General features: G+C 32.7%; 2 protein-coding genes across 2 annotated transcripts; one reads left to right on the top strand and one right to left on the bottom strand.

Annotated features, from left to right (window-relative positions):
* Positions 1-229: 229 nt before the first annotated feature.
* On the bottom strand, positions 230-3,192 carry LOC115879950. The gene is made up of 2 exons (XM_030897015.1): positions 3,137-3,192; positions 230-740 (listed from the first exon to the last, which is right to left on the bottom strand). Exons 1-2 carry the CDS (start codon positions 3,190-3,192, stop codon positions 230-232), a joined length of 567 nt encoding a protein of 188 aa, XP_030752875.1.
* Positions 3,193-7,002: 3,810 nt separating this feature from the next.
* On the top strand, positions 7,003-18,538 carry LOC115879920 (vesicle-associated membrane protein-associated protein B). Its single transcript, XM_030896976.1, has 5 exons — positions 7,003-7,060; positions 7,939-8,091; positions 8,156-8,475; positions 10,273-10,441; positions 16,747-18,538. Exons 1-5 carry the CDS (start codon positions 7,003-7,005, stop codon positions 16,782-16,784), a joined length of 738 nt encoding a protein of 245 aa, XP_030752836.1. The 3' UTR covers positions 16,785-18,538.
* The last annotated feature ends 5,011 nt before the right edge of the window (positions 18,539-23,549 follow it).

Below are 23,549 nucleotides of genomic sequence, written 5' to 3'. Positions count from 1 at the left end.
GTAGTTATTCTTTCTTGATCTATAACTTGATTTGGTTTGGTTGGTTAATCATCAAGCTATAAATCAAAAAAGAATAACACCCTTATTCATTCGATACGACGAAGACCTCGGGCTGTTATTGCTGCGAGAGGTGGACATAAACGCTATTAAAATAATATAAAATTATTGTTTTTTATCAATATTCTTCTTCAATTCAGAACCTCCGAATTCAATATATATACAAATCAGTTTATAACGTTCTTCGACGTCTTCTGATTTCCAGTCTCCATTGGTCTCTGTCTGTCCAGAGGTTTTCGTCTATTCCTCTTGTTCTGATGTCCCCGTCTATTCCTTCTCTCCAACTCCGTCTAGGTCTCCCTCTCTTGCTTTTGCCTTGTGGTGTCCAATTGAGTATTTTTTTCGGGATTCTGTTCTCTTCCATTCTTTGTACGTGCCCGTACCACCTGAGTTGGTTAATTTTGATGTCTTCTGATATTCGAATTCTTTCATTTCTAACTCTATCCAGTTGCGATTTTCCGGCCGCGCGCCTCCAAAAGTCCATTTCTGTAGCTTCGAGTAACTTAAGGTTTCTTTCTTTCAAAGGCCATACTTCACTACCATAACTAATGATACTTTTAACTATGCTGTTATAAATTTTGTGTTTGTTTTCTTTTGATACGGCCTTATCCCATAAAATACTGTTGAGTTGTCTAATTGCTTGTCTTCCCTGGTTGTTTCTGCACTTAATTTCTTCATCACCTCTGAATTCAATACTTTACTTAAAAATGTGTAGCTCATAAAAGAATAGATAATGGGATAATTCAAAAAAATGAAATGTTAAGAATAATCGAAGATATGTATTTTTATCCAAAATGTCCGTCTCATTTTTTCCACAGGGTGTGAATTTATTCCAAAAAACAACGTTTTGATTTACCCCAGTATAAACCCACCTAACCGAAGAATATAAGGTATTAAAATAATAAAAAATAATGCCAATAAATGTATCTTCGTCCTGATACCATAATCATAAAAATCAGATTACAAAATAAAAAGTTATGAAATATCAAACTTTTTAGGGTGAAGGAATTTTGTGCCGGGGATTATATATCTACAGTTCTGCATCATATGGTAAACTCTCTTTAGTTTTACCCTTGATTATGAATAACTGTAAACAAGGGTTTTACGAACTAAGCTAAGAAGAAGATGACTTATATGATTAATATCTTCTAATTTTTAAATATCGCTAGTTCCAGGTCTTATTAAAACTTAAAGAGATATTTCTAAAGACTTTGAAGATCAATAAAGCTTTTTTGGTTTTAATTTTTAGACTCGTTTAATCCGAGTTATTGCTTGAAAAATTCGACTAAAATTAATTTAATAGTGATTTTACTAGAGAAGTATTGAAAAAAAAACGAAATTTATTTTTGATATAATTACGTTACCTAGTGAATAGTACTCGATGGAAAATTTATTTTTTCCTCTTTAAATATAGTTACATTCTAGCTTATCAGTTTTCATCATTTTCTCATGTACTTATTATTTTATTATTTATAGAAGATATTTTCAGCGCGCTCAAGATTCTCCAATTAAAGTTTTAAATAATTAAACATTTTTTGTGAAAAATAAAATGTAGACAATTCTTCATTAAATGAAGAAATATACAAATTTGATATCCCAAGCACAAAAAACTCTTAGTATTCTTATGCTATATTTTATTACAACTTACCTCGAATATATTAATAAGACTTTTTCGATAAATAGTAACTTCTAATTATATGCACTAATTTATTAAATTATTAACGAATGGAAGATTTATTTTTAACGGTAATTGTAGCAGTCCAAAACTCTTACTCGACAAGCCGATAAACACTATTGGTCTTAAATTTAAGGAATTTAATTCTATGGCACTCTCTACTGTACCGTAAATACTTAACGCGGTTGAGCAAAATTTAGCTAGAATTCTTTAAAGCTAATAAACCATTTCAAGATGACTCGATCTCTTCTTAACAGATATGGATTTTTTATTGCGGTAAGTCAAACGACCAGTTTTACGAACTAAGCTGAGTAAATAGAGGAGGATGACTTGTTTGTTATAATATCTTCTAATTTTTAAATCTCACTAGTTCCAGTCTTATTAAAACTTGAGGAGATATTTCTAAAAAGTTTGAAGATCAATAAAGCTTTTTGGAATTTTTTTTTTTAGTTATTGCTTGAAAAATTTGACTGTTTAATTATTAAACTAGTGAAGTATTCAAAAGAAAACGAAATGTATCTTTAATATAATTACGTTAACTAGTGAGGTACCCGGTGGAAAATTTATTGTTTTCTCTTCAAGTATATTTACATTCTAGCTGTATCAGTTTTCACATTTTTCTCATGTTTAATTATTTTATGGAAGATATTTCCAGCGCGCTCGAGATTCTCGGAAGTTCGAGCTCCAATTAAATTTTTAAAAATTAAACATTTTTTTTTGGAAATTACTACCCCTCGGCATAACGGACCGGCGACGGATTTCCCTCCATCTCCCTCTCTCTGTCGCACCGGTGCCGGAACCGAACGTTCTGTCCTACTCGCGCATAGTCGCCTTGCCGCGTTTCGTGGCTGCGGCCAACAGGTGGCGATCGCGTCGACTACGTGACGGGAGCGCTTGTGACGGACGCGTGTACGGCGTCGCTACTGGCCACGGCGTCCCGACGCGTTGAGACGCCAACATCGGAGGAGGCGGTTGCGGGACCTAGGCGGACGCTTGCGCGCCGTGCAATGCGGCGCTACAACACACACACACAGCTTTGGACAGACAAAAATCGTAAGCTATCGGCAGGATGACGTGACGGCTTGGAGGTAATGCGGTTTACCGGTGTGATGCATAACTGGCTGTACAGAGAAGCCTCGTTCTACAAACACTTTGATAATAAAAGCTAATTGTTCTGTTGAAATTAATAATAATTAGATCTTCTATTGTAGAATGAGTGGGAGGGGGGTTAACCACTGGCTACCTTAAAGTTCTATTGTGTCCCGCTTTCTTCAGTTATAACTCATCATACACAGAAATTTTTCTGTTGCAGGGGGATTGTCCTTTACAATCAAGGAGCTTGTCTCCGGCTGAGCTACCCGTGGAGTGTGGGGATGTCCCTCACTACTCTACCCAGAGTACTACACTAAAAACCCATCTTTTCTTAGTACCCTAACTATCCTGGAACTGCCGTGAAGCATCGTCATGAAGTCATCGGGATAGTAAGTGATCCTCAGTTATATCGTCTCTTCTTTATCATTCTAATCTTATCATAGTCGTTTTTTTATCACAGTTTAATTCTTTATCGCAGGCAATATCACAGTAAAATCACGGGTTTTTGGCTTTAATATCATCGTCTACTTTATGTTTCATAATAGTACACAGCATTAATATAATGGCTCGGCACTTTTCTTCATCTTCACTAATTATCAATTGTGTTTTCCTCCAACTTCGTCTGGCCCTTCTGGCATATTTCTCCTGTTTCTTCGCTTATGGCTTACCACCTTGTGCAAAGAAATATTGTATGACGGGGGCTATCTACATCATCACAATAAAAGTAAGTGTCGCTGTCCGTTTTGCCGATTATTTTTAGGTAGATGCCAAACACCCCGTGTCCAGTATAGCTTATGTCACAAAGTAGTCTATATTTATCGTCTTGCAGTTTACCCAGAAGCTAACATCTAAAATAAAAATTTTAACCCATCCTTAGGATATACCGGCTAGGACCAAAATAGCTTTAGTTGGGGATGTTCTATCTTTTACTTGGGACCCGGTATCGTTATACGTCTTGGTGTAATTTCCTGGCCAACAACACTACAGCCAAGAACAAGTCAGCGAGATGCTCTTTAGACCCAGCCAATGTGGAATCCCCCTGGCACCCAACTGGGAGCTTCTCCACCAACGACAAGGTCTAGCATCTCCTATAGAGGAAGTATAGGAGAAAAAGAAGTAAAGAAAAAGAAGCTAGTTTAATTCTTTCCAAATAATGTCTTACAAGACTACATTTTCACTTCAATTTCTTCTTCTTCTAATGCAAATCCATTAATGGATGATTGCGATAATATTTTCCATTGCTTTTCTAGTCCTGGCGGTGTGTATTAGCGATTGTACATTTTGTAGCCTTGTCCATTGTCTGACATTCCTCAGCCAAGACATTTTTTTTACTTCCGATACCTCTCCGGTATTCGATAGTGCCTTCGACCAAAAGATGCAAAAATTGATATTTTAGGTTTCGCATTATATGCCCCAGGCGGCCCCAGCTATGTGTTTTTTTTTGTCTTAATCGATTCGCACACTTGATGTTGTTTGGTAACACGGATTAGAATTTCCTCATTTGTGAGACTAGCGGTCCAAGGTATCTTAAGGATACAGTCACATTCGAAAACCTCTAGTTTGTTAATGACAGTTGTTTTCATGCATATCTGGAGCTCTGGATAATATCATAAATTTCGTTTTTTTTTATGTCGATGTTTAAACTCATTGATTTGCTCTAGTCTCCTTGTAGAATGTAGAATGTTTGGGGGTGGGGGGCTTACAAATCTTTTGTGTCCCCCTTTCTTGAATTATAACTCATCATACTGTTTTAGAGTACAAAGGCCTGTTTTACAGAGTGTAATTTGCCATCTCCGATATCAGTCATACCAAAATTTATGGCACGAATTGTCGTCTCGTGACAATCTGAAGACTGTTCTTAGTTAAATTAAAAAAAACCTTGATATTCTAATTGATTTTAATAAAAAAAAACGCTAAATAAACTGGGCTCAAAATCATGCTATATCAATCAACTTTAACTGCAAGATAAATAGGAAAAAATAATTAAGTACAAGAGAGCGTTTAAGTAAAATCTATAGCCGTAAAATAAATCGCAGCGAGTAAATATAGGCAACACGGAACATGCTGCTGTATAGTGCATCCAGTGAATTATCGCAGAGACAGACTGGGTTCGTGACGACGCAGGATTGCCAGGACACCGCTATGCGGCACAGGGATTGTTCGTGCACTGTTTTAAATATATAAAGCCCGAATTTGGTGCATTTTAAGTACTTATATCTAGCTATAGATTGAGAATGATGTCTCGATGTCTTCTAACTAATTTCGAACACTACATTACAACATAAATGTAACACAGCGCTTCTGTCAAATTTTCTATTTGAGTTTTAAAATTGATTCTTTTTATAGGTAGAATACACTTGCCGTATAGTGAAGTCTGGAATGCTTGAGAGACTCAAGACTTCCTGCTAAATTTTTACCAAAGCCACACCTATGATATTCTGCCTTATATTTTACTATTGAAAGAGCCATATGAAATACAAATTAGGAAATTAAAAAAATCGAACACATTAAATAAAAATATGTTAATTTTTTAATTCTACATCTAAAAAAAAAAATATGCAATATATGATAAGTTGTTGCATATGAAAAAATTGAGATAGAGTGTTTTAAGTTTCACAAAAAAAATGCTTCATTACTTTTATTGAGACACCTTGTATATGCTACGCTCAATAGTCAAAAAAATACGCAAATCTAGTTTTGAGCAAAGAATATTTCCCAAACCCGAAAAACCAACTAACCAATGAATTAACACCCTCCAAATAACCACGCTAACTAACTCGCCAAATAACTAAACCAATTCAACCAAAAAGAGTGAAACCAATGCAAGCAAATCACACTATAAGCAAAAAAAAATCGGATAAAATTAATTTTTCGGGTTTGGGAAATATTCCTTTGCACAAAACTAGATTTGCGTATTTTTTTTCTTAGGTTATTTATGACCCATAAATAACTCACTTTGAGTGAAATTAAAAAAAAAAAATTTTTTGTCTATCTTAATAGCCTACCATACCTCTTGGTATGGTCCTAAAAATATACATTCGCCGTTTTTTACGAAAAAAAGTCCTGGTAAAAATCGCTACCAGTAACCGTTCTCAAGATATTTGGAATGGAAATTATCAAAACATGTCATTACTTTCTGAAAATAAGAATGTTGGCTACATAGTTGTTTGTCTGAAATGAAAAATTTGATAACTTTTTTTTAATAGTGTGTTTTTTAATTGTGATAAAACAGTGTCTGCTGAACCACGATAAAATTCCAGATATATTATTTCAGTCTAATAAAACTATCTAGTGAATATGTTTAATTTTTGTCAATAATACACAACAAATGTACGCCGTATGATCGAGAAAAAACTGCGTCCATTTGGCTGAGAAATGATGATCGATGACATCTCCCATATAAATTTACATATAAAATGACAGCGATCTTCATTTCATAGCCATCACTGACGCCGTTTTTTTTTCGAACATACGGTAATAATGAGAATATCCTGATGTAATATCATGAGAACCATTACTCGTAGTGCTTTTTACCCAGAGCGCTTTTTTATGTAAAAAACGGCAGAAATGTATATTTTTTCAATCTGTAGCTTAATACGGGTACGGACGAAAAGTTATATTACTCTTCCAAAAAGTTCAAAAAACATATAAGTGCAACTAGGAGTCATATTGACAACGAAATCCCAAATTCCTTATGTCAAAAAACACCCAGACACCAATTTTCATTCCAAATTCCAATATCAAACTTAGTTCAGAAATTATTTTTGTAAAAAATCGAAATAAAAATTAAATTACTACACCCCGTACCTCCGAAACTAAACGTATGAGTACATAAATTTATACTTTATACGACCTTTTTTACTTATTTTTATCTGCAGAATATTCTACAGAAGTTTCGCGATTACAATTCGGACCACCCTGTATAATAAAAATGTTAATGTTTATTCTGCCATCTATGAATACTTATTGAAACGACAACAATTTTGACATCGGAATTTTCTAAAAGATGTCACTTTATATTGACATTAATCTATGGACGTAATTGTCCGCCATCTTTGCGCTTGCGTCTAACCTCTTCTGTCAGAATTTTGCTTTATAACCAGAATCTGTCATCCAAAAAATAAAAATTAAGTTTTACAGTGTGTTTAAAGTCAATTTGAAGTGTTTAAATTATAAATATGTCGAAGCAAGAGCAAGTGCTCCAAATTGTGCCCCAAAATGAGCTTAAATTTGTAGGTGAGGTTCCTCCACTTAATTCTCGACATAAAAAGTAGATCCACACCGGCCACAAATATTGGCATCCAACGGGTTTTGTTCGAAACAGTATTCTCTTGATTTAAATAATTTTCGATTTTGCTTGAATCAATGTTTTAACTTGTTAAATGGAACTACTATTGGTATACCCTACTATTTTATTAATAATGTATTTTGAAAGTGTTGTAAACAGGACGTTATTTCTCAATTAGTATTTTCAACCACCATTTTAATATGTACTTATATAGGTAAATCAACTACTTAATTCATTAATTTTCAATGAATTATGGTGAAGTCAAAGTCCTTTGTTGTATTTTATATTACAAGGTAAAATAGATATTTGTTGTAGTCTGTTCAGAACCAGTTTCATTAAATTAAAAAAAAAACGTACATATGTGCTTTAATTATAGTAAAATTTGTTGTACAATATTGGGGTTATAAAATTATGACTAGGAAACATATATAGTATTATAATTCTTACTACATTTAATATATTATTAAAAGCAGTAACTCCCATTATATATTGATAATCCATAATTTGCTTTTCATTAATTATAAATATTTATTAAAAAAGTTAAACATTAAATTAAAGACATTTTTACCTTTATTAAGTTTGTAAATAATAGGTATTTTACCTTCTTGCCTGAGAAATTTTTGTATAATGATTTAAAAATGAGTTTCATTGATGTGTGAAATGAATGATGGTTATAAAAGTATCAGTGATGTAATTTCTAATATTACCTTAGACCAAATCATTATTAATTAGATGGAAGTAAACAAAGAAAACACCTTAATATTATTATTATTTTGTATGTATAGTATGTTGAAACACGTAATATAGTATGTATTAATACTTTTAGGACCTTTTAATACACCAGTCACAGCTTATATGAAATTAACTAATCCTACAGAGAAAATGGTCATGTTTAAAATTAAAACTACAGCTCCGAAAAAGTATTGTGTCCGACCCAATTCAGGTGTTCTTGGACCCAATAAAACTATAGAGATTGCAAGTAAGACATATAATTCAAAATAATACATTAGAAAATAGATAAGACAATGAAAATATCATTCCAGTTTGTTTACAACCATTTCTGTACGATCCTGCTGAAAAGAACAAACATAAGTTTATGGTACAAACAGTGTTTGCCCCAGAGGCTGTTGAGACGAATTTGGACTATTTGGACACATTATGGAAAGAAATAAGTCCCGATCAACTGATGGATTCTAAATTAAAATGTGTCTTTGAACTACCTCCAGAAGAGCACAAGATCACTGGAGAGCCCCAAGGTCCAAGTGCGCCCTCAGAAACTGGCGGCAATGAGATTCCCAAGTCTGCACCTATAACACATGCTAGTGGAGAAGTAGCTCAGGAACTACAAAGAGCTGCTAAAGAGGCAAGTTAAAATATAAAGGAAATTACAGTAGACATATATAATATAGACCAAAATGGGAATAAGACATGCTAGAAAGATAGCTACAAATCTTAATATGTTTTATTTGTATACAAATAATAAACATAATAGCTGCAGGTACCTTTCAGATGTTTTTAACAATATGGGTATAGTTTATCAGAAGTCAGTTGGAATAGATTGGGACTCTTTTTGAGCACTGTCTTTGTCGGCATCATCGGGGCAGGAGAATTAAGAGTCTCAGTACTTCCAATTGACTTCGGAAATACTATACCTGTAAGATGATTTGAATTTGCTTCTGCTCTTGTTATGTGTTATATTATCTACTGTATAAATTAATTTAGATAACGATATATATTTATATGATATACAGGGTGGTCCGAACTGTGTTTTGGACATTTTGGCAGCATATTCTGCACATAAAAATAAGTAAAAAAGTTAGTTATTAATGTATATCCTAAAATACTTAGTTTCGGAGATACAGGGTGTAGAAGTTTCATTTTTATTTCGATTTTTTCCAAATCATTTCTGAAGTAACGTCAATATTTGGATGAAAATTGGTATCTGGGAGTTTTTTGACATGAGAAATTTGATTTTTTCACTCTGTAGTTTTATACAGGTACGGACGGAGTCATTGACTCCTCAAAACAGTTAAAACACATGTAGGTGGCGCCCCCTACAAATAGGACTCATATTGACATAAAAATCAATTTTCTCATGTCAAAAAACTCCCAGACACCGACAGAAATTAGCAATTGAAATAAAAATGAAACTTCTACACCCTGTATCTCCGAAACTAAGTATTTTTGGACATACTTTTGTCTTTGGATTATGTAAATCGAAATTTATAGGGTATTTTCCGTTGACTTAGAACTATGAAATTTGGCCAGTAATACCCTCTTATACTACAAGCTACAAGTATAGGGAAAATTCTGAAAACTATGCATTTATAATTAAATCATAAAGAAATTATCCGGTTTTGTTCTTATCGAAGGGTGAATTGTATGCCACTTCATCAAACATACCATTTGGCCATCAAAGTGTTTTATGTTCAAATGGGCAATAAGCAAATAAATAGCTGCCAACAATTCATTCTACATTCTATGGGGTGACGCCTCTCATACGATGCGGGCGCTCCAAAGGGAACGACAGTATGCCATTATGCAATTTATGCAACGCATTTACACAACTGAGTCCCATCACTGAGTTTTTCATGTAAAATGCAGTGGCGTAACTAAATTTTCACTGGGAGCTGTCATTCTTTAAATATGACCCAAACTTTTTTTTTTCAAATGGAATACCCTGTATATTATATTTATTTTATTTTATTTGCTTTGTTATAGCTTTCTAAAAATATAGTATACTCTATACCTATTTTCATAAATATGGTAAAACAATGCATTATTTAACTTTTTAACATAGGCGGCTGGTTTAAATTAGGTAATCGAAACAATCAAATACTTTATTCGACGTCAAATTTTGGTTATTGATTGTTCCATCCTAGTTTCTGTGTATAGAGTTAGGGCGCGAGTGCATAAAAAATATCAACAACTCTGATTAGTAGGATGTTAATTAAAAGCTGCACAAGTTCCTTTTCAGTACAATTTATTAATAAAACACGACGGAAAGCAAAATTATCTGGTTAAATTAATTAAAATAATAATACTCTTAATACTACGTTGAATTATGTTAAATCATTTTTTTACCTTATTTTTAGAAAAACAAGAGCTAACTTATTAAATTTATTATTGTAAGTGCGGTCTTTATAAATGTTTTTATTAGGTTCAGCAATTACGAGAGTTGGAGAGTGAACTCAGACATGAGAATATTCGCCTAAAAGAAGAAATTCTGGTAATAAAGAAACAAAAAGGACTTCTTACACCAAACAGATATGCCCCGCCAGGAGAACAGCCACAGACTCTGTATTATATTGCAGTAGCAATCATTATAGGTAAGACAGTGTTAATAATGTTTTTAGTCTTTATTTTGTACTTTATTGTTTTTTTTTTAATTTATGATCATCTATTATAAGTTCCTGGACACTTTATCTTCGTCGTCTGTATCTTAATGCATGGGACAGAAATAATAATAAATGACTGGTTGACAGACATGAGACAAAATAAAAAGCGGCATACAGTGTTGCAAGTTGTTACGTGTGTAGGCAGGGATATGTGTGGATAGGTCATAAACTTTGCATTTTTCTCTCTCCGACTTACAAGATTGCCATAGAGGTTGGAATTCTAGTTTCTTAGTTCTAGTTCCTCTGGAGGAATAGTTCCTTGAACTAGGTCTTTAGTTCACATTAATTGACGAATAACATTGATATCCCTTTGCTCATGGGTTTCATTATAAGTCAGAACTATTCATAGTATGATCTGTATGATTTTTATAATGTATGAAGTATTACGAGACGTGTTATTGTGAATATTAAAAACATATAGGTAAGCTTTATTGCAGATAAAAAAAAATAAAAAAGATACTCAAATCAGAGTTTAACAAACTATATCATAGGTATATAGCATACGAGCACATGTAGGTGAAGCTAAACAATAAGTATGAAGGTAAAGTTTTCTCTATTATTTTACGAAAAATTGCATTTTGTCACTTCCAGCTCTTTATTTTATGTCTAAAAGTATTTTATTATCTGGAAGGTCAGAATATCTACTTCGTTTTATAAGATATTTCTTAATTTGAGGGACCTAAAGTGAAACGTTCCTATAAAGTATTCAAATAACAAACTAAAATTTAAAAACAGTATCCACGACAATTTTCTGTGGTAATTACGCCGGCCGGGACCGGCAGCATACTGCTGGCACTCCCCATTCCCGCCTAACATCGCTAGTCTTTTATCTTTTATTGTTTAGTTCCTCTCGGTCCTTACGGGCCGGCACCGATTACATACGGTTGCCACTCCCCACTCCTGCCTAGCATCGGTTTTCTTATGCGGTGATCGGTCTAAGATCGCGTTGGCCGATCCGTTGCCATCGCATATTATATCGCGGTCCTCGGAACTGCGGAGCGAATTGGTCCTGAGGAACTAGTCTTTTAAGAAACCGTAAACTAGTTCCTTTCGTTCCGGGGTCGGAATAGTTCATTGGGACTAGTTCGTTCACGAATTACACATCTCTAGATTGCTATAGCGACTCACTTTTACACATGTAGTTAAACACCGACCCAAGACCTTTCCCTTGTAGACCCGGTATAATATACAGGGTGGCGCCTCTCATATGCCGCGGAGGCTCCAAGGAGAACGACAGTTTGTATTGAAATGAAATTTTGTGAGCATATGTAGGTTAGTTCAGAGCACTTTTTAAAAATACAGAGAGTTCTACAGGGTGTCTCCAAAAAAATATTCATTGTGTTTTTTGTAATGGAACACCCCATATATTAATTGATTTTCGGATTCTTGGAGAAAAATAAAGGTATGTTATATAAGAGAAGTATATGACTAAAATGTAACGTTTTTGACATATTTAACATTTTCTAGAAACAAAGAACAATTTTTAAATTACAATAAAAGCTCCCTAAATTGGAATTTACCCGGTATAGCCTAATATGTAGCTAAATTAACTATTGTACTTTAAATCGAATTAAAACTTGATCCAAAAAGTTATACAGGGTGAGACAAAATTAATATTGAACATTGGTCACCTTTAAAAGCATGTTATTCTGTTTTTTTAATGGGACACGGCCAGTCTATTATTCCGATATTCAATGGAGAATTCATGTCTCTTCTCTTCAAAATACTATTAAAGTTGCCTACCCCTCGAAACACAGATTTTCCTAGATATTTTCATTTACATGATTTGATCTGAGTAGATCTTTATTATTTGATAAAATCTAGGTGGCTGTGTGTCTGACGTTACTTCAACTTAGCTGTCTAATTAGTCCAACTTTAACAACTAGTTATCATTTTGTGTCAGTTAAAACAAAAATATTTCTCAGAAATTTGCCTAAAATGCAAACTTATCTACATCAGAGAGAATTGATATCATTCTATTATTTCGTGAATGCAGTGGGCATTCACCAATTAATAGAATACTTAAGTGCTCCTGATTTTATCTAGTCTGGGATTTTTTTATGGGGATATGTTAGAGACAGTATTTACAAAACTGGACAACTATTATCAACAACATGAGAGAAATTATTGTAGCTGCCTTTCGAGGTAGAACTCCACATAATGCCTTTTAAAATGAAAAGATCTTTTTGAAAAGACAATCATTTTATGCAGTTAACAGGAAAGGAAGCATTTTGAGCATTTGATTTCATCTAGCTAATTTTTGTCACATAATTCTAGGTTTATATCTAGTTTTAATTCTGTAATAATTAAAATATGTTTTAAACGTGTATCTTTTTATTACCGCTGAGTATTTTACTCTACAATCATTAATTTTTGTTAAATTAACAAAAGGTATATCACACAGCCACCTAGATTTTTTTGAAATAATAAAGATCTACTGACGCAAAATCATAAAAATTAAAATATCTAGGAAAATCTTTGTCTGAGGGGTAGGCAACCTTAATAAAATTTTGAAGATATATAAATTCCCCATTGAACATCGGAAAAATATACTGGGTGTTCCCTTTAAAATAAAGGAGTAACTTGCTTTTAAAAGTGACGAATGTTCCATATTAATTTTGTCTCACCCTGTATAACTTTTCGGGTCAAATTTAGAAATATTAAGAATGTTTTTGAAAAAACTACAATCAATTATTTCTAATAGATTTCGGGATATCGATTTTTGAATTCAGAGTTCTAATAGCGCGACCACTGTCGAACACCAACTCAATTCCACTTATTTGAACCAAAAATGCAAGTGTTTCTAGCTTGCACTTAAATTTTTTCGAGCTATAGGGAAAATTACGACTCGTTAATAAATAAACAAATAAAGTATCACGAGACGTAATTAAATCGTGAAGCTGAACGCACAGGGCGAGCCAAATTGGACGCTTTTAAAGGGAAACACCCTTTTCTATAGGAGATAGACGAAAACTAATGTCGGTGTCTGGAGCTCAATTTTTGTCAAAAACATGATGGTGAAAAACGCATATCAATATCTGGTACAATTTCGGAGTTACGGGTTCAAAAATGTGCATTTTTAACAAATCGCTGTAACTTTTATGCTATGAAATTTTTTGTATTTTTATGAAGACATTTCCAAAGCACCTTTTTACGTAGAATTTAATGGTTTAAGTATAATTTTTTTTAAATTAAAAATTTAAGAATTATCAACAGAAAATTTGATTTTTTATATTGAAAAGGATTTAAAATGTCCTTTCCAAAAATATAGCACACTTGATATTTTGCTCTTTTGAACATCAATTAAAACGAAAATAAAATTTGCAATGAGAGATGCAGAATTTTATAACAATTTAAACTATATTTAACCAACACCAGCACATTTAAACTATATCTAATAACAATAAATATAAATAGCAAACCAAAACATGAGATTTTGTTACAGGCGTTTGATATATCGACATGACAGTCTTCTGTTATGGACAGACGGGGCCGTTTTTGAACATTTCTCGCGGAATTCATTAGCTTAGTGGGGGTAAAAGATATTTTCTCATAACTGCTAAGTATTTCTAATTCTTGTCCAGATTATACGGGCAATTTAAAAATAAGAACCTTTATTCTTCCGCAAAGATATCCATAGGATTAGATCCATAGGCACTAAGTCCGGCGGCTTCGACGGCCAACGGCTGGGATCTTGGTTAGCTATTCAATTATTCTTGAAATTGGCTGCAAAAATTTGCTGATAAGTTCAACTTGTACTGACAGATTGGGTCGACCGGTCAACTGCGACAAATCTGCTATCTCCTTCCACGTCTCTTCGCAATGTGCACAGTTTCTCGGTTTATTTCGTACGTTTAGCAACGTATTTACTGTTCTCTCTTTGTTCAATACATTATAAACGCATTGTACTCTTCTTACATACGAAAATCTCGACGCAATACTAACCTTTGCCAGCCCTAGTATTATTACCTATAAATTAAAAAAAAAATAAACTATTTTAAAAACTTTCACGTATACTACTGATCTGAATTGATCTGAATTGAAGATAACATCTACTGCATTGAAGTTAACATATCTAAACTAAATATATATAAGCTATTACAGCTGTAGTAAAATGAGTAACTAATTGTGGAATATAAAGTTCCAAACCTAGATGCAACATTTTTCGTAAATGCCTACTTGTGCGGTTTGAAATTTTTATGAAAAATCCAGCAATACCGCTTAGAAGAAATGTATCAACCTAACTTGTATCTCTTTTTAATACATTTGATTTTTCATTAAGCTGTCTACATCACTGTCTTACACGTTAAAATCCAGACCACGCTTTTACAATGATCCGATCAGTATTCTAGCATTCTCTAGCAAGACGAGAAAAAAAAAATATATATATATATATATATATACAGGGTCCGGCAATAGTGCGTCGGGCATCTGTAGCTCATAGAATAAAATATTTGAGAATTTTGTTTTAGTGCAAACCTAAAGTATGTACCAGGATGTATTTCAGGAAAATATTTTAACTTCTATAGGGTGGCTCAAAAAGGTGTGGGTGGACGTGGATGATTTTTTTTAAATGGAACACCCTGTATATTATTGCATAAAATACAGGGTACAGATAAAAGTTATAGATAATCACATGTTTAATGAGATTGTGTCCTCCGTTTTTTTCTAAAGCCTGTCATATTTGACATTTGACACAAACATATGTTTTTTAAATGGAAACCATAGTTGGTCATGACTTTATAAATAGTGCCATTTTTTAAGCTTTTCAGCGATATAAGCTATAATATGTTTTCTTCGAAAAATTATCGAGTTATAGCCAATTCTTATCATTTTTAAATAATTTCACTTAGTTAGCCATGGAAACAATCGTCTTTGCTCTTATAAATGTGAAGCTGCCACATCCAAACTTTGTAAATTAAAATAAACAAAAAATTGTAAATATGAATTTTTCAAATGAAGAAAAGCGTGTAAGATTATTGGTTCAACTTTTCTTGACCATACATTTTCGAGGATACGTTGACCGGTGAATGTTATGTTTTTAGAGAACGATTTTCAAGACTTGTTAGAAAAGTTAAATTTAGTTATAGCCAATTCTTATCTTTCTTGACTAATTTCACTTAGATTGCATGGCATTCTTATTCTTTTGTGATTTATAACTTATAAAAAGTCAGAATATATTACTAAACAGTTCTTTAGAATTTACATTACACAAACTAAAACTTAAAAAAAATAATATCGCTGCAGTCACTGCATACACTTTAAGTTATTTTAGAAAATGTTCAAAAAATCCGCCATTGTTTTGAGAGTTACATCTTTTTAAAACTGAATTATTACTTATTTTCACAAAAGGACCGGTTGACTTAATTAAACTTCTCTCGTACCGCCACTTCGAGTGCCTCTCTTAATTCATAAGTTATTTTGTAAACCTTATTTTTAACCATACCGCATAAAAAAAATCTAAAATGGATAGGTCAGGTGATCGAGGAGGCCCATGCAATTAGTCCACCTCTTCCTATCCCTGAGTTTATATTATTATGATATCAATAGTTTTTAACATTTCTTTCATTATGCGGGGGGGGGCCATAATGAAAGTCATTTTGGAAACACTCTATTGATGCGCGAGTATCTACACGCTTTTCTTCATTTGAGTAATTCATATTTACAATTTTTGTTTATTTTAATTTACAAAGTTTGAATGTGACAGCTTCACATTTCTGAGAGTAACAGCGATTGAACTTGTTTCCATGGCTAACTAAGTGAAATTGTTTAAAAATGATAAGAATTGGTTATAACTCAGTAATTTTTCGAAGAAAACATATTTTATATAATTTTTTTTCCATTTAAAAAACTTATGTTTGTGTGATATGTCAAAAATGACAGGCTTTAGAAAAAAACAGAGGACACGATCTCATTAAGGATGTGATTATCTACAACTTTTATCTGAAAACTTTTTGTCTAAAATAGCTTATAATGGAATTAGGGACAATTTTTAAAATAGCCGAAATTTGTTTTTTTTTCAAAATATCTAGTAAGCCATGAACTTTTTCATAAATCTGAAAGGCGCATATTTATGACCCCACAAAACTGCAATTCTTTCCCCATTTAACCGACTCTCTATCTCCAGCAGTTTCCAAGATACCCATAGAGAACATCGTAGGAAACTCACCCTGTATATATATATATCACAAGGGTTACTTCACAACCAAACCAAACTAATTATATTTTTGTTTCAGGTATCTTTGGTATAGTTTTTGGCAAATTTGTACTCTGAAAGGAGAAATTGTCGTCTTTTGAAACACCCCTATAATGTATATTAATACAAAGTAAAAGAATACATCTAAATAGAAATTTTACCCATTATATTTACTGTACTATAAATAAATACTAAATTTTTCAGTGGTAAGTCGCTCACTGACTGAGCCAAATGTGTATCTGATTTTAATTCAATAACAATTTACTTAAGCTTAATTATTTATATTATTGTAGACATGTATTTTTTCATTAAACTTCTCACTAAACCTCTGAGTATGAATCAATTTCAAACTGGAGTAGACTTTAATGTGAACTTAACTTATTATCAATATGTAAATATGCAATAAATGGCTGCAAACACTATGGTAATCTTAATGGGAAGTATTTCGAATTTAATGCCAATAAATAAACTATAAATCGACCTTTATAATTTCTACTGGTGGAAGTAAGAATCTATAAAAACTCTTGTATAAATAATAGTAGTAAATATAAACTGAAACATCATTAGATTTCATTTGACAGCATATTTTTAGGTATCAATGACCGTTGTTAAAAATTAATCAGTGTTTTTATGGAATACTCAAAAACTAGTGCATGGCACACCGACATTTAAATTAACACTGTGAATATTCATTGACAAAGATTAGAAATTTGCTATATTGCACTTTTGTTTTTAGGAGTGTTTCAAATAAAATTTTGTTATGTTGGTCTTTAAAATTTATATAGATTATTGCAAGCTACGCCGTTTCATTTTTGTTGTATATATTAGTGTTTAATTAATAAAAAAAAATATAAAGATAAAAATATTTTTTTATCTGAAACACCCCACTTGCAATAACCGATTCATTTTCAGTGTTGTGTCAGTAGAATAAGCTGTTCGATTTGTATTTCATATGATCAAAATATTTTAAGCTTGCATGTTATTTAATAATTTATTGTCTGGTTTGTCCATAATGAAATATAATTCTACTGACGAATTTTTTACTATTAGTATTTGAGATTTACAGTGATTTTTACGTTTATAATTATTTATATATATATAAAAAGTTTAGTGTGTATAAATCAGTGTAGCTACTGGTTCTTTAGATTTGAAAAATATAACTGTTTAAACATTTATTGTGAGTGTTTTATATATATACAGATTGTTAAAAAATTAAATCCGTATTACAATATCATTACTCTTTTCAAATTCATTCTTATCACACAGTCTCAAAATCTATTACATATTAATTACATTATTTCATCTATAAGTTTTTTCAGCAGGTTTAATTGTATGTTTAAAAGGGGGTTCTAATCATTAACTTATTACAGGTTATTTAGCAGTAATGATATAATATCATAATGATATAATGATTTTGAGAATTTGGTAAAACTTTCATGACGACTTGGCTGTCACTTTGAATTAATTATATTCCTTATTACCAGATTTTCATTAAAATAGTTTTTTCTTTCAAAATAAATTGCCTTCTCTGTGCAAAATGATTCACATCATAAATTTCCTCGTTGTAGGGATTTGAAAAAAGTTGAAAATAATCATATAGATGCATATAAAAAATATATAATAACTTTAGAAATAACTTCTTTTGAGTCCCTGAATATAAAATATATTTTTTTTGTGTATTTGGGCAAATGAAGATCGGAAAGGGTTTCATTTATAGTATTTTATTTCATTAAATTGCTTCTAGGGGCAATTTTGTGAATTGAAGCATTTTTGTGTCACTCTGTGTATATTATTTTGTTTTAGCAAGCTAAATATAGGTATCTGTAATTTTATTTGATTTTTTTTTATTTCCTCTTCATGAACCATATTGAAATATTATTAAAGAATACTTTCTAAGTTGAAACTATATCATAATTTCCAGAAAATATGAAAGGCTTTTTCTGTTTTTCTTACGAAAATCCATACTTCTCAGTGATCTAAATTTACTAATGTAAAGTTTCTGATTCCAAGCAATTCAAGGGGTTTGCCACGGTTCAAGGTTTTTCCTACGGGCCCGGCAACAGTACGTCGGTCATGGTCGGTCATCTGTAGCTCCTGCGTAATAAAAAACTTAGGAATTTTGTAAAGTGCCAACCTAAATATGTGTCAGCATATATTTCAGGAAAATATTTTAACTTCTACAGGGTGACTCAAAAAAGTGAGTGGATCGGGATGATTTTTTTAAACGGAACACCCTGTATATTATTGCATTTTTGGCTTCCTTTCTGATCGCTTTACAGAATCCTAAGTTATTATTAAATATGTTTAGATAGTTTCAAAAATATTTATAAATAATAAAAAATGAAGCGTTTTCAGCCTTTTTTATTAATTGTTTTGTATATTATATAACTAACTGATCCTCATAGAAATTTTCACGTAGAATTCAGTGGCGTAACTTGTTTTTCGCTGGGAGCCATCGTAGTTATTAAAAGATAACCAAACTTATGTATGTATATTATTAGCGTTCTAAAAATATACAGGTTGTTAATTTGTTTATTACTCGCGGCAAGAGCTTTATGGTTGAAATATGGCAACCTCGGTCCGGTCGTCGGTAGACGACGCGACGGGACGAGTCGACAAAAAACCCTATAAGTGCATGCGTTCTCCATAGGCAGTGTTGCCATTCTGTTCGCCTATAAATAACTGTGCAGTAACAACCTGTATACTATATACTTATTTTCATAAACAATGTTAGAAACGCATTATTTCACATTTTATCATAGATGGCCAGTTTAAATTAGCTAATCAAAAAAAATGAATAATTTATTCGACGTCAAATTTTTATTATTGGCTATTTCATGCTAGTTTCTGTGTGTGATTTTTTTCTAAAATATCAATATATGTGCTTGACAGCTTGTTCAGTTCAGTTTGTTAAGATAACACGATGGAAAGCGAAATTATCTGGTTAAATTAAATTAAATAATGATACTCTTTTAAATTAGTCTTGACTAAAAAGTTAAATAATGCATTTTTACCTTATTTATGAAAATATGTATAGAGTATATTATATTTTTAGAAAGCTCATAACAAGGCAAATAAAATAAATAATATATAGGGTATCCCATTAAAAATACATAAGTTTGAGTCTTAGAAAATAACAACTCCCAGCAGAAAACTAGTTACGCTACGGGAAAACTAAAAACTCTACGGGAAACATTTTCACCTTTTAGATAATTTCACCGTTCGATAAGTCTAAGATAACTGACATACGACGGGTGTCGAAAAATGCTCAATCTCAAATTAGTGCTGTATTTCAAGAACTAAGAAGGTTAGGACAATTCTATGTGTAACATATTTAGTTTCATAACAAAGTAGCAGAGTAATGTGAAAACCGCATAGTTGTATCTCCACTAATAAAAGAGAAATCCCATAATATATACGAAACTGGGATACCCTGTGCAGATGTAATGCGCAGTAGTGAACGCAACGTCTACTGGTAGCGATGACCCGCACGCTGTTCAAGACAGCATAGCATAGCAAAAGATATATCTCTCAAAAACGTGGCTAAAGGTTGTCGCCCACTAGACCGCGGCGCGACGCGGCGCGGCGCCATGTGGAAATTTCTTTTGTCTGCTTGCCATGTATTTAAATGGACCAACGTACATTAGAGGGCGCAGCGCAGAAGCGCGCCACGGAATTTCCGTCAAGAAGTCGGAAGACTTCTCTAGCAACTTTTTTCCGTCTCCCGCGTTTCGACGCGTTGCAGTGTGCGTACTCACAAGGCAGATAATTTTGCATTCGAGTCTTTTCAGTTGGCTTTTTGACTAGGAACTAGTGATATGTATCAATGGCAGAATTCTATTTTTAAAGGTAAATTAGGCAAATCGATTTTCATAAAGGAATATGATATTTTTTTAGTCTTCCCTCACTAGAGACAGATGGACGAAATGCCTTTCTATCAAAGATTTAATATAATTGAGGGTGTAGAGGCAAAACTGGCAACCCCACTTTTTAACAAAAGTGACAATCTCCAATTTTTAAATTCTAATTACCTAAATATATAAAAAGATCAGGGTTTTTTGACCACATAACTAATATACACATCAGAATAAATAAGAATTATCAAAATATTAGTAATTTGTCTCTTCTGAAAAATATGATGAGTAGATATACCGGTGTTTTTTCTTCTAAAACCCTCAATTGAGGAGTGCGTAAAATGTTTCCTTTATATTTTGTAATACTGAAAAAATGATTTTGTCTTTTATTAAATCTGGAAAAAGATGGTAAAATTCTCCAAACTTCTTTCTTTTTTTGTTAATCGTATGAGTCCAAACTTTTCCTCACCCCCTCTTCCTCTTCTTCTGTTAGAAGAGCACAAAAAATATGCTTTCGTCCGTACTTGAACTCATTGCTTTAAAAACTAAACTATAGTAAGTAAAAAACACTTCGACTATAACTAAATAGCGTTGCCGCGTTTCAAAAGCGCGCTATAGTGGGCGCAGTCCCTTCGCAGCCGGAAAAAATTCTCTTCCCAGCGCCGCACCGCGCAGCGGTCTAGTGGGCGACAACCTTTACTCTTATGGTGCATTTAGACTTGAGCACGCACGAGCTGAGCGTACGCGCACAGCATTCGTACGCGCACTCTCAGATCCGTTTAAATTAAAAACTTATTTTTCGACGAATGAATAAGTGATCCATTTATGCGCGACCGGTAGAGTTGTGTTAGTGAAGGCACGCACGCACGCAGACAAAACAAATTGCCGGTGTAAACTGAGCGTTCGCGTACACATCATTTCTTTTGTGCACGGACCAAAAACCGACATCAGACGGCACACGTTTGCGGCTGCTCGCGCACAGACAGATTCAGAGTGACACTGACCGTTTACACTTGAGCATTCGCGAAGGATCAGTGCGTGCGTGCTCAAGTCTAAACGCACCATTAGACTAATAGGAGAATAACACAAACCAAAGACTAGTTATTACTACCCTTTAATAAATATAAATAAAAAAGTGACAAATATAAATAACAGATTATTTTACCTAAGCATATCACATAAATAAAACTAATATATTAATCAGTAGAACAGGATTTAGAAATACACTATATCTTTAAAACATTTCTGAGCTTGATTCAAACCAATTTATATCTTTGGTTAGGAACGCCGATTTCTATGATAGCATTTGTAGGTCAAATACATAGATCCTGGAGTGTGGTGTAAAATTCCACACCAATAAAAATAAAAGTATTTAATTTATGGGGTTAGGTAGAGTTTTCACAATTTCTTACTTTATGTAATTGTTTACATAAATGAATTCTTCATTAATTAGTAAATTACACCTGGGATAATAATTAACATAAAAAAACACTACTATTTTTGTCGTGTATTTTTTTTCAGAAACGTGCGCCACTAACACACGATATTTTATTATACAGGGTGTCCCAGAAATTTTTTTTTAAAAATCGAAATTTTTTGGGATTTTTTTTAGTTAAAAAACATAATTTCTTGATAATATGGCAACATAGGTATGAGATTAAATTTACAAGAAAGAAAATCCAGAAAAGATCCAGTGGTTCTCAAAATTTTAGCAAAAAATCATTTTTTTTGGAAATTTTCAAAGTAAAATAAGTACGTTATTTTAGACTTATTTGAAAAACGATAAAGAGAAAATATGTATCTTTTATCGAGATCTACCAGTCCTTAAAATACTTTACTCCACTTATTTATGGGATACCCTGTATAACTATTGATATTCCTCAACTTTTAGAGAAAGACTAAAAATTCAATATTAAAACTAAAAATACAATGTTATGACTTTATTACCAGTTTAAAGGATAATTTGCAGTACTCGTAGTTCCAGAAGCAGTTCCTATATCACTAGTATGCTACAACAGAACTAGCATAGTAGCGGCACCATTAAACAATTTTTTGTGTCAAATAGTACAGAAGAGTTTACACGGCGCCTTCAGCATGTCAGTGCTGGCATCCCGTAATACTGGCGCCAACTATTGGATACGTGTTAGCCTATATACCCAAGTATCATTAGACTAGAATAGTTTTTAATAGCTATATCGATGCACGAAATAGCCGGCATAAAAACAGATAACACACGAAATTAGCCAGCTAGAATAAGAATTAACCAATACAGTCGGTTAATGCTAAAAGAAACAAATTTATTTTAAAATGTTCGCAAATTATCCGGTTAGATAGATTATTAGTTATACAATATAATTGGTTATATCTAGTGATGGGAAAAAACGATTAATATCAATAATCGAGTACTCGAGTTTCAAGCGATTTCAATAATCGAGCGAAATATCGCTCGTATTTAAAAATACGGTTTTTCGCCTGTCGCTTGTTGTACTTCTAACGCCAAGCAGTAAGTTGCGTGCGCAGAGCACATATTCTTTCGGTGATGAATGGCAAGTAGCAAACGACGAGCGATTCACTTGATCACTTGATTTGGTTTATTTCGAGGTTTATTTCAAAGCATTGTCGATGTAGGTCGTAAAATTTTGTCACTCAGATTCGCAACGGATAACGTCGTATAAAGTTGCTACCTGCAATGTATGTAGAAAACTCGCTCGGCTTTTTATCGAGTATGTTACATTAAAATCGGATTTCAATTTATTTCATTCTAGGATCGCTTGCGTTCGTCGCTCGTAACTCGTCACTTGTCGCATCACTCGTTCATAATCGAGCGATGTCGGTTATTTCAATAATCGAGTACTCGAGCAAATTTTCGCTCGAGTTATCTTATCACTAGTTATATCTGTTAACACAGCTAATTCGCGAATTAGACAGATATTCCAGATAACGTGTTAACCGAGCGACTAATATCAAATTCCTACGCATATGCAGGTAA

This window comes from Sitophilus oryzae, unplaced genomic scaffold (genome assembly GCF_002938485.1).
Source record: "Sitophilus oryzae breed Bouriz unplaced genomic scaffold, Soryzae_2.0 scaffold_1590_pilon_pilon, whole genome shotgun sequence".
In the NCBI taxonomy this organism is placed as follows: domain Eukaryota; kingdom Metazoa; phylum Arthropoda; class Insecta; order Coleoptera; family Curculionidae; genus Sitophilus; species Sitophilus oryzae.
This window is presented reverse-complemented; position numbering and strand designations above follow the sequence as displayed.

Coding starts and splice junctions, on each gene's coding strand:
- LOC115879920 (XM_030896976.1), top strand. CDS start 7,003: ATGTCGAAGCAAGAGCAAGTGCTCCAAATTGTGCCCCAAAATGAGCTT. Junction 7,061..7,938: donor AAATGAGCTTAAATTTGTAG/GTGAGGTTCCTC, acceptor TAATACTTTTAG/GACCTTTTAATACACCAGTC. Junction 8,092..8,155: donor TAAAACTATAGAGATTGCAA/GTAAGACATATA, acceptor ATATCATTCCAG/TTTGTTTACAACCATTTCTG.
- LOC115879950 (XM_030897015.1), bottom strand. CDS start 3,192: ATGCTTCACGGCAGTTCCAGGATAGTTAGGGTACTAAGAAAAGATGGG. Junction 741..3,136: donor AGAAAAGATGGGTTTTTAGT/GTAGTACTCTGG, acceptor TATTGAATTCAG/AGGTGATGAAGAAATTAAGT.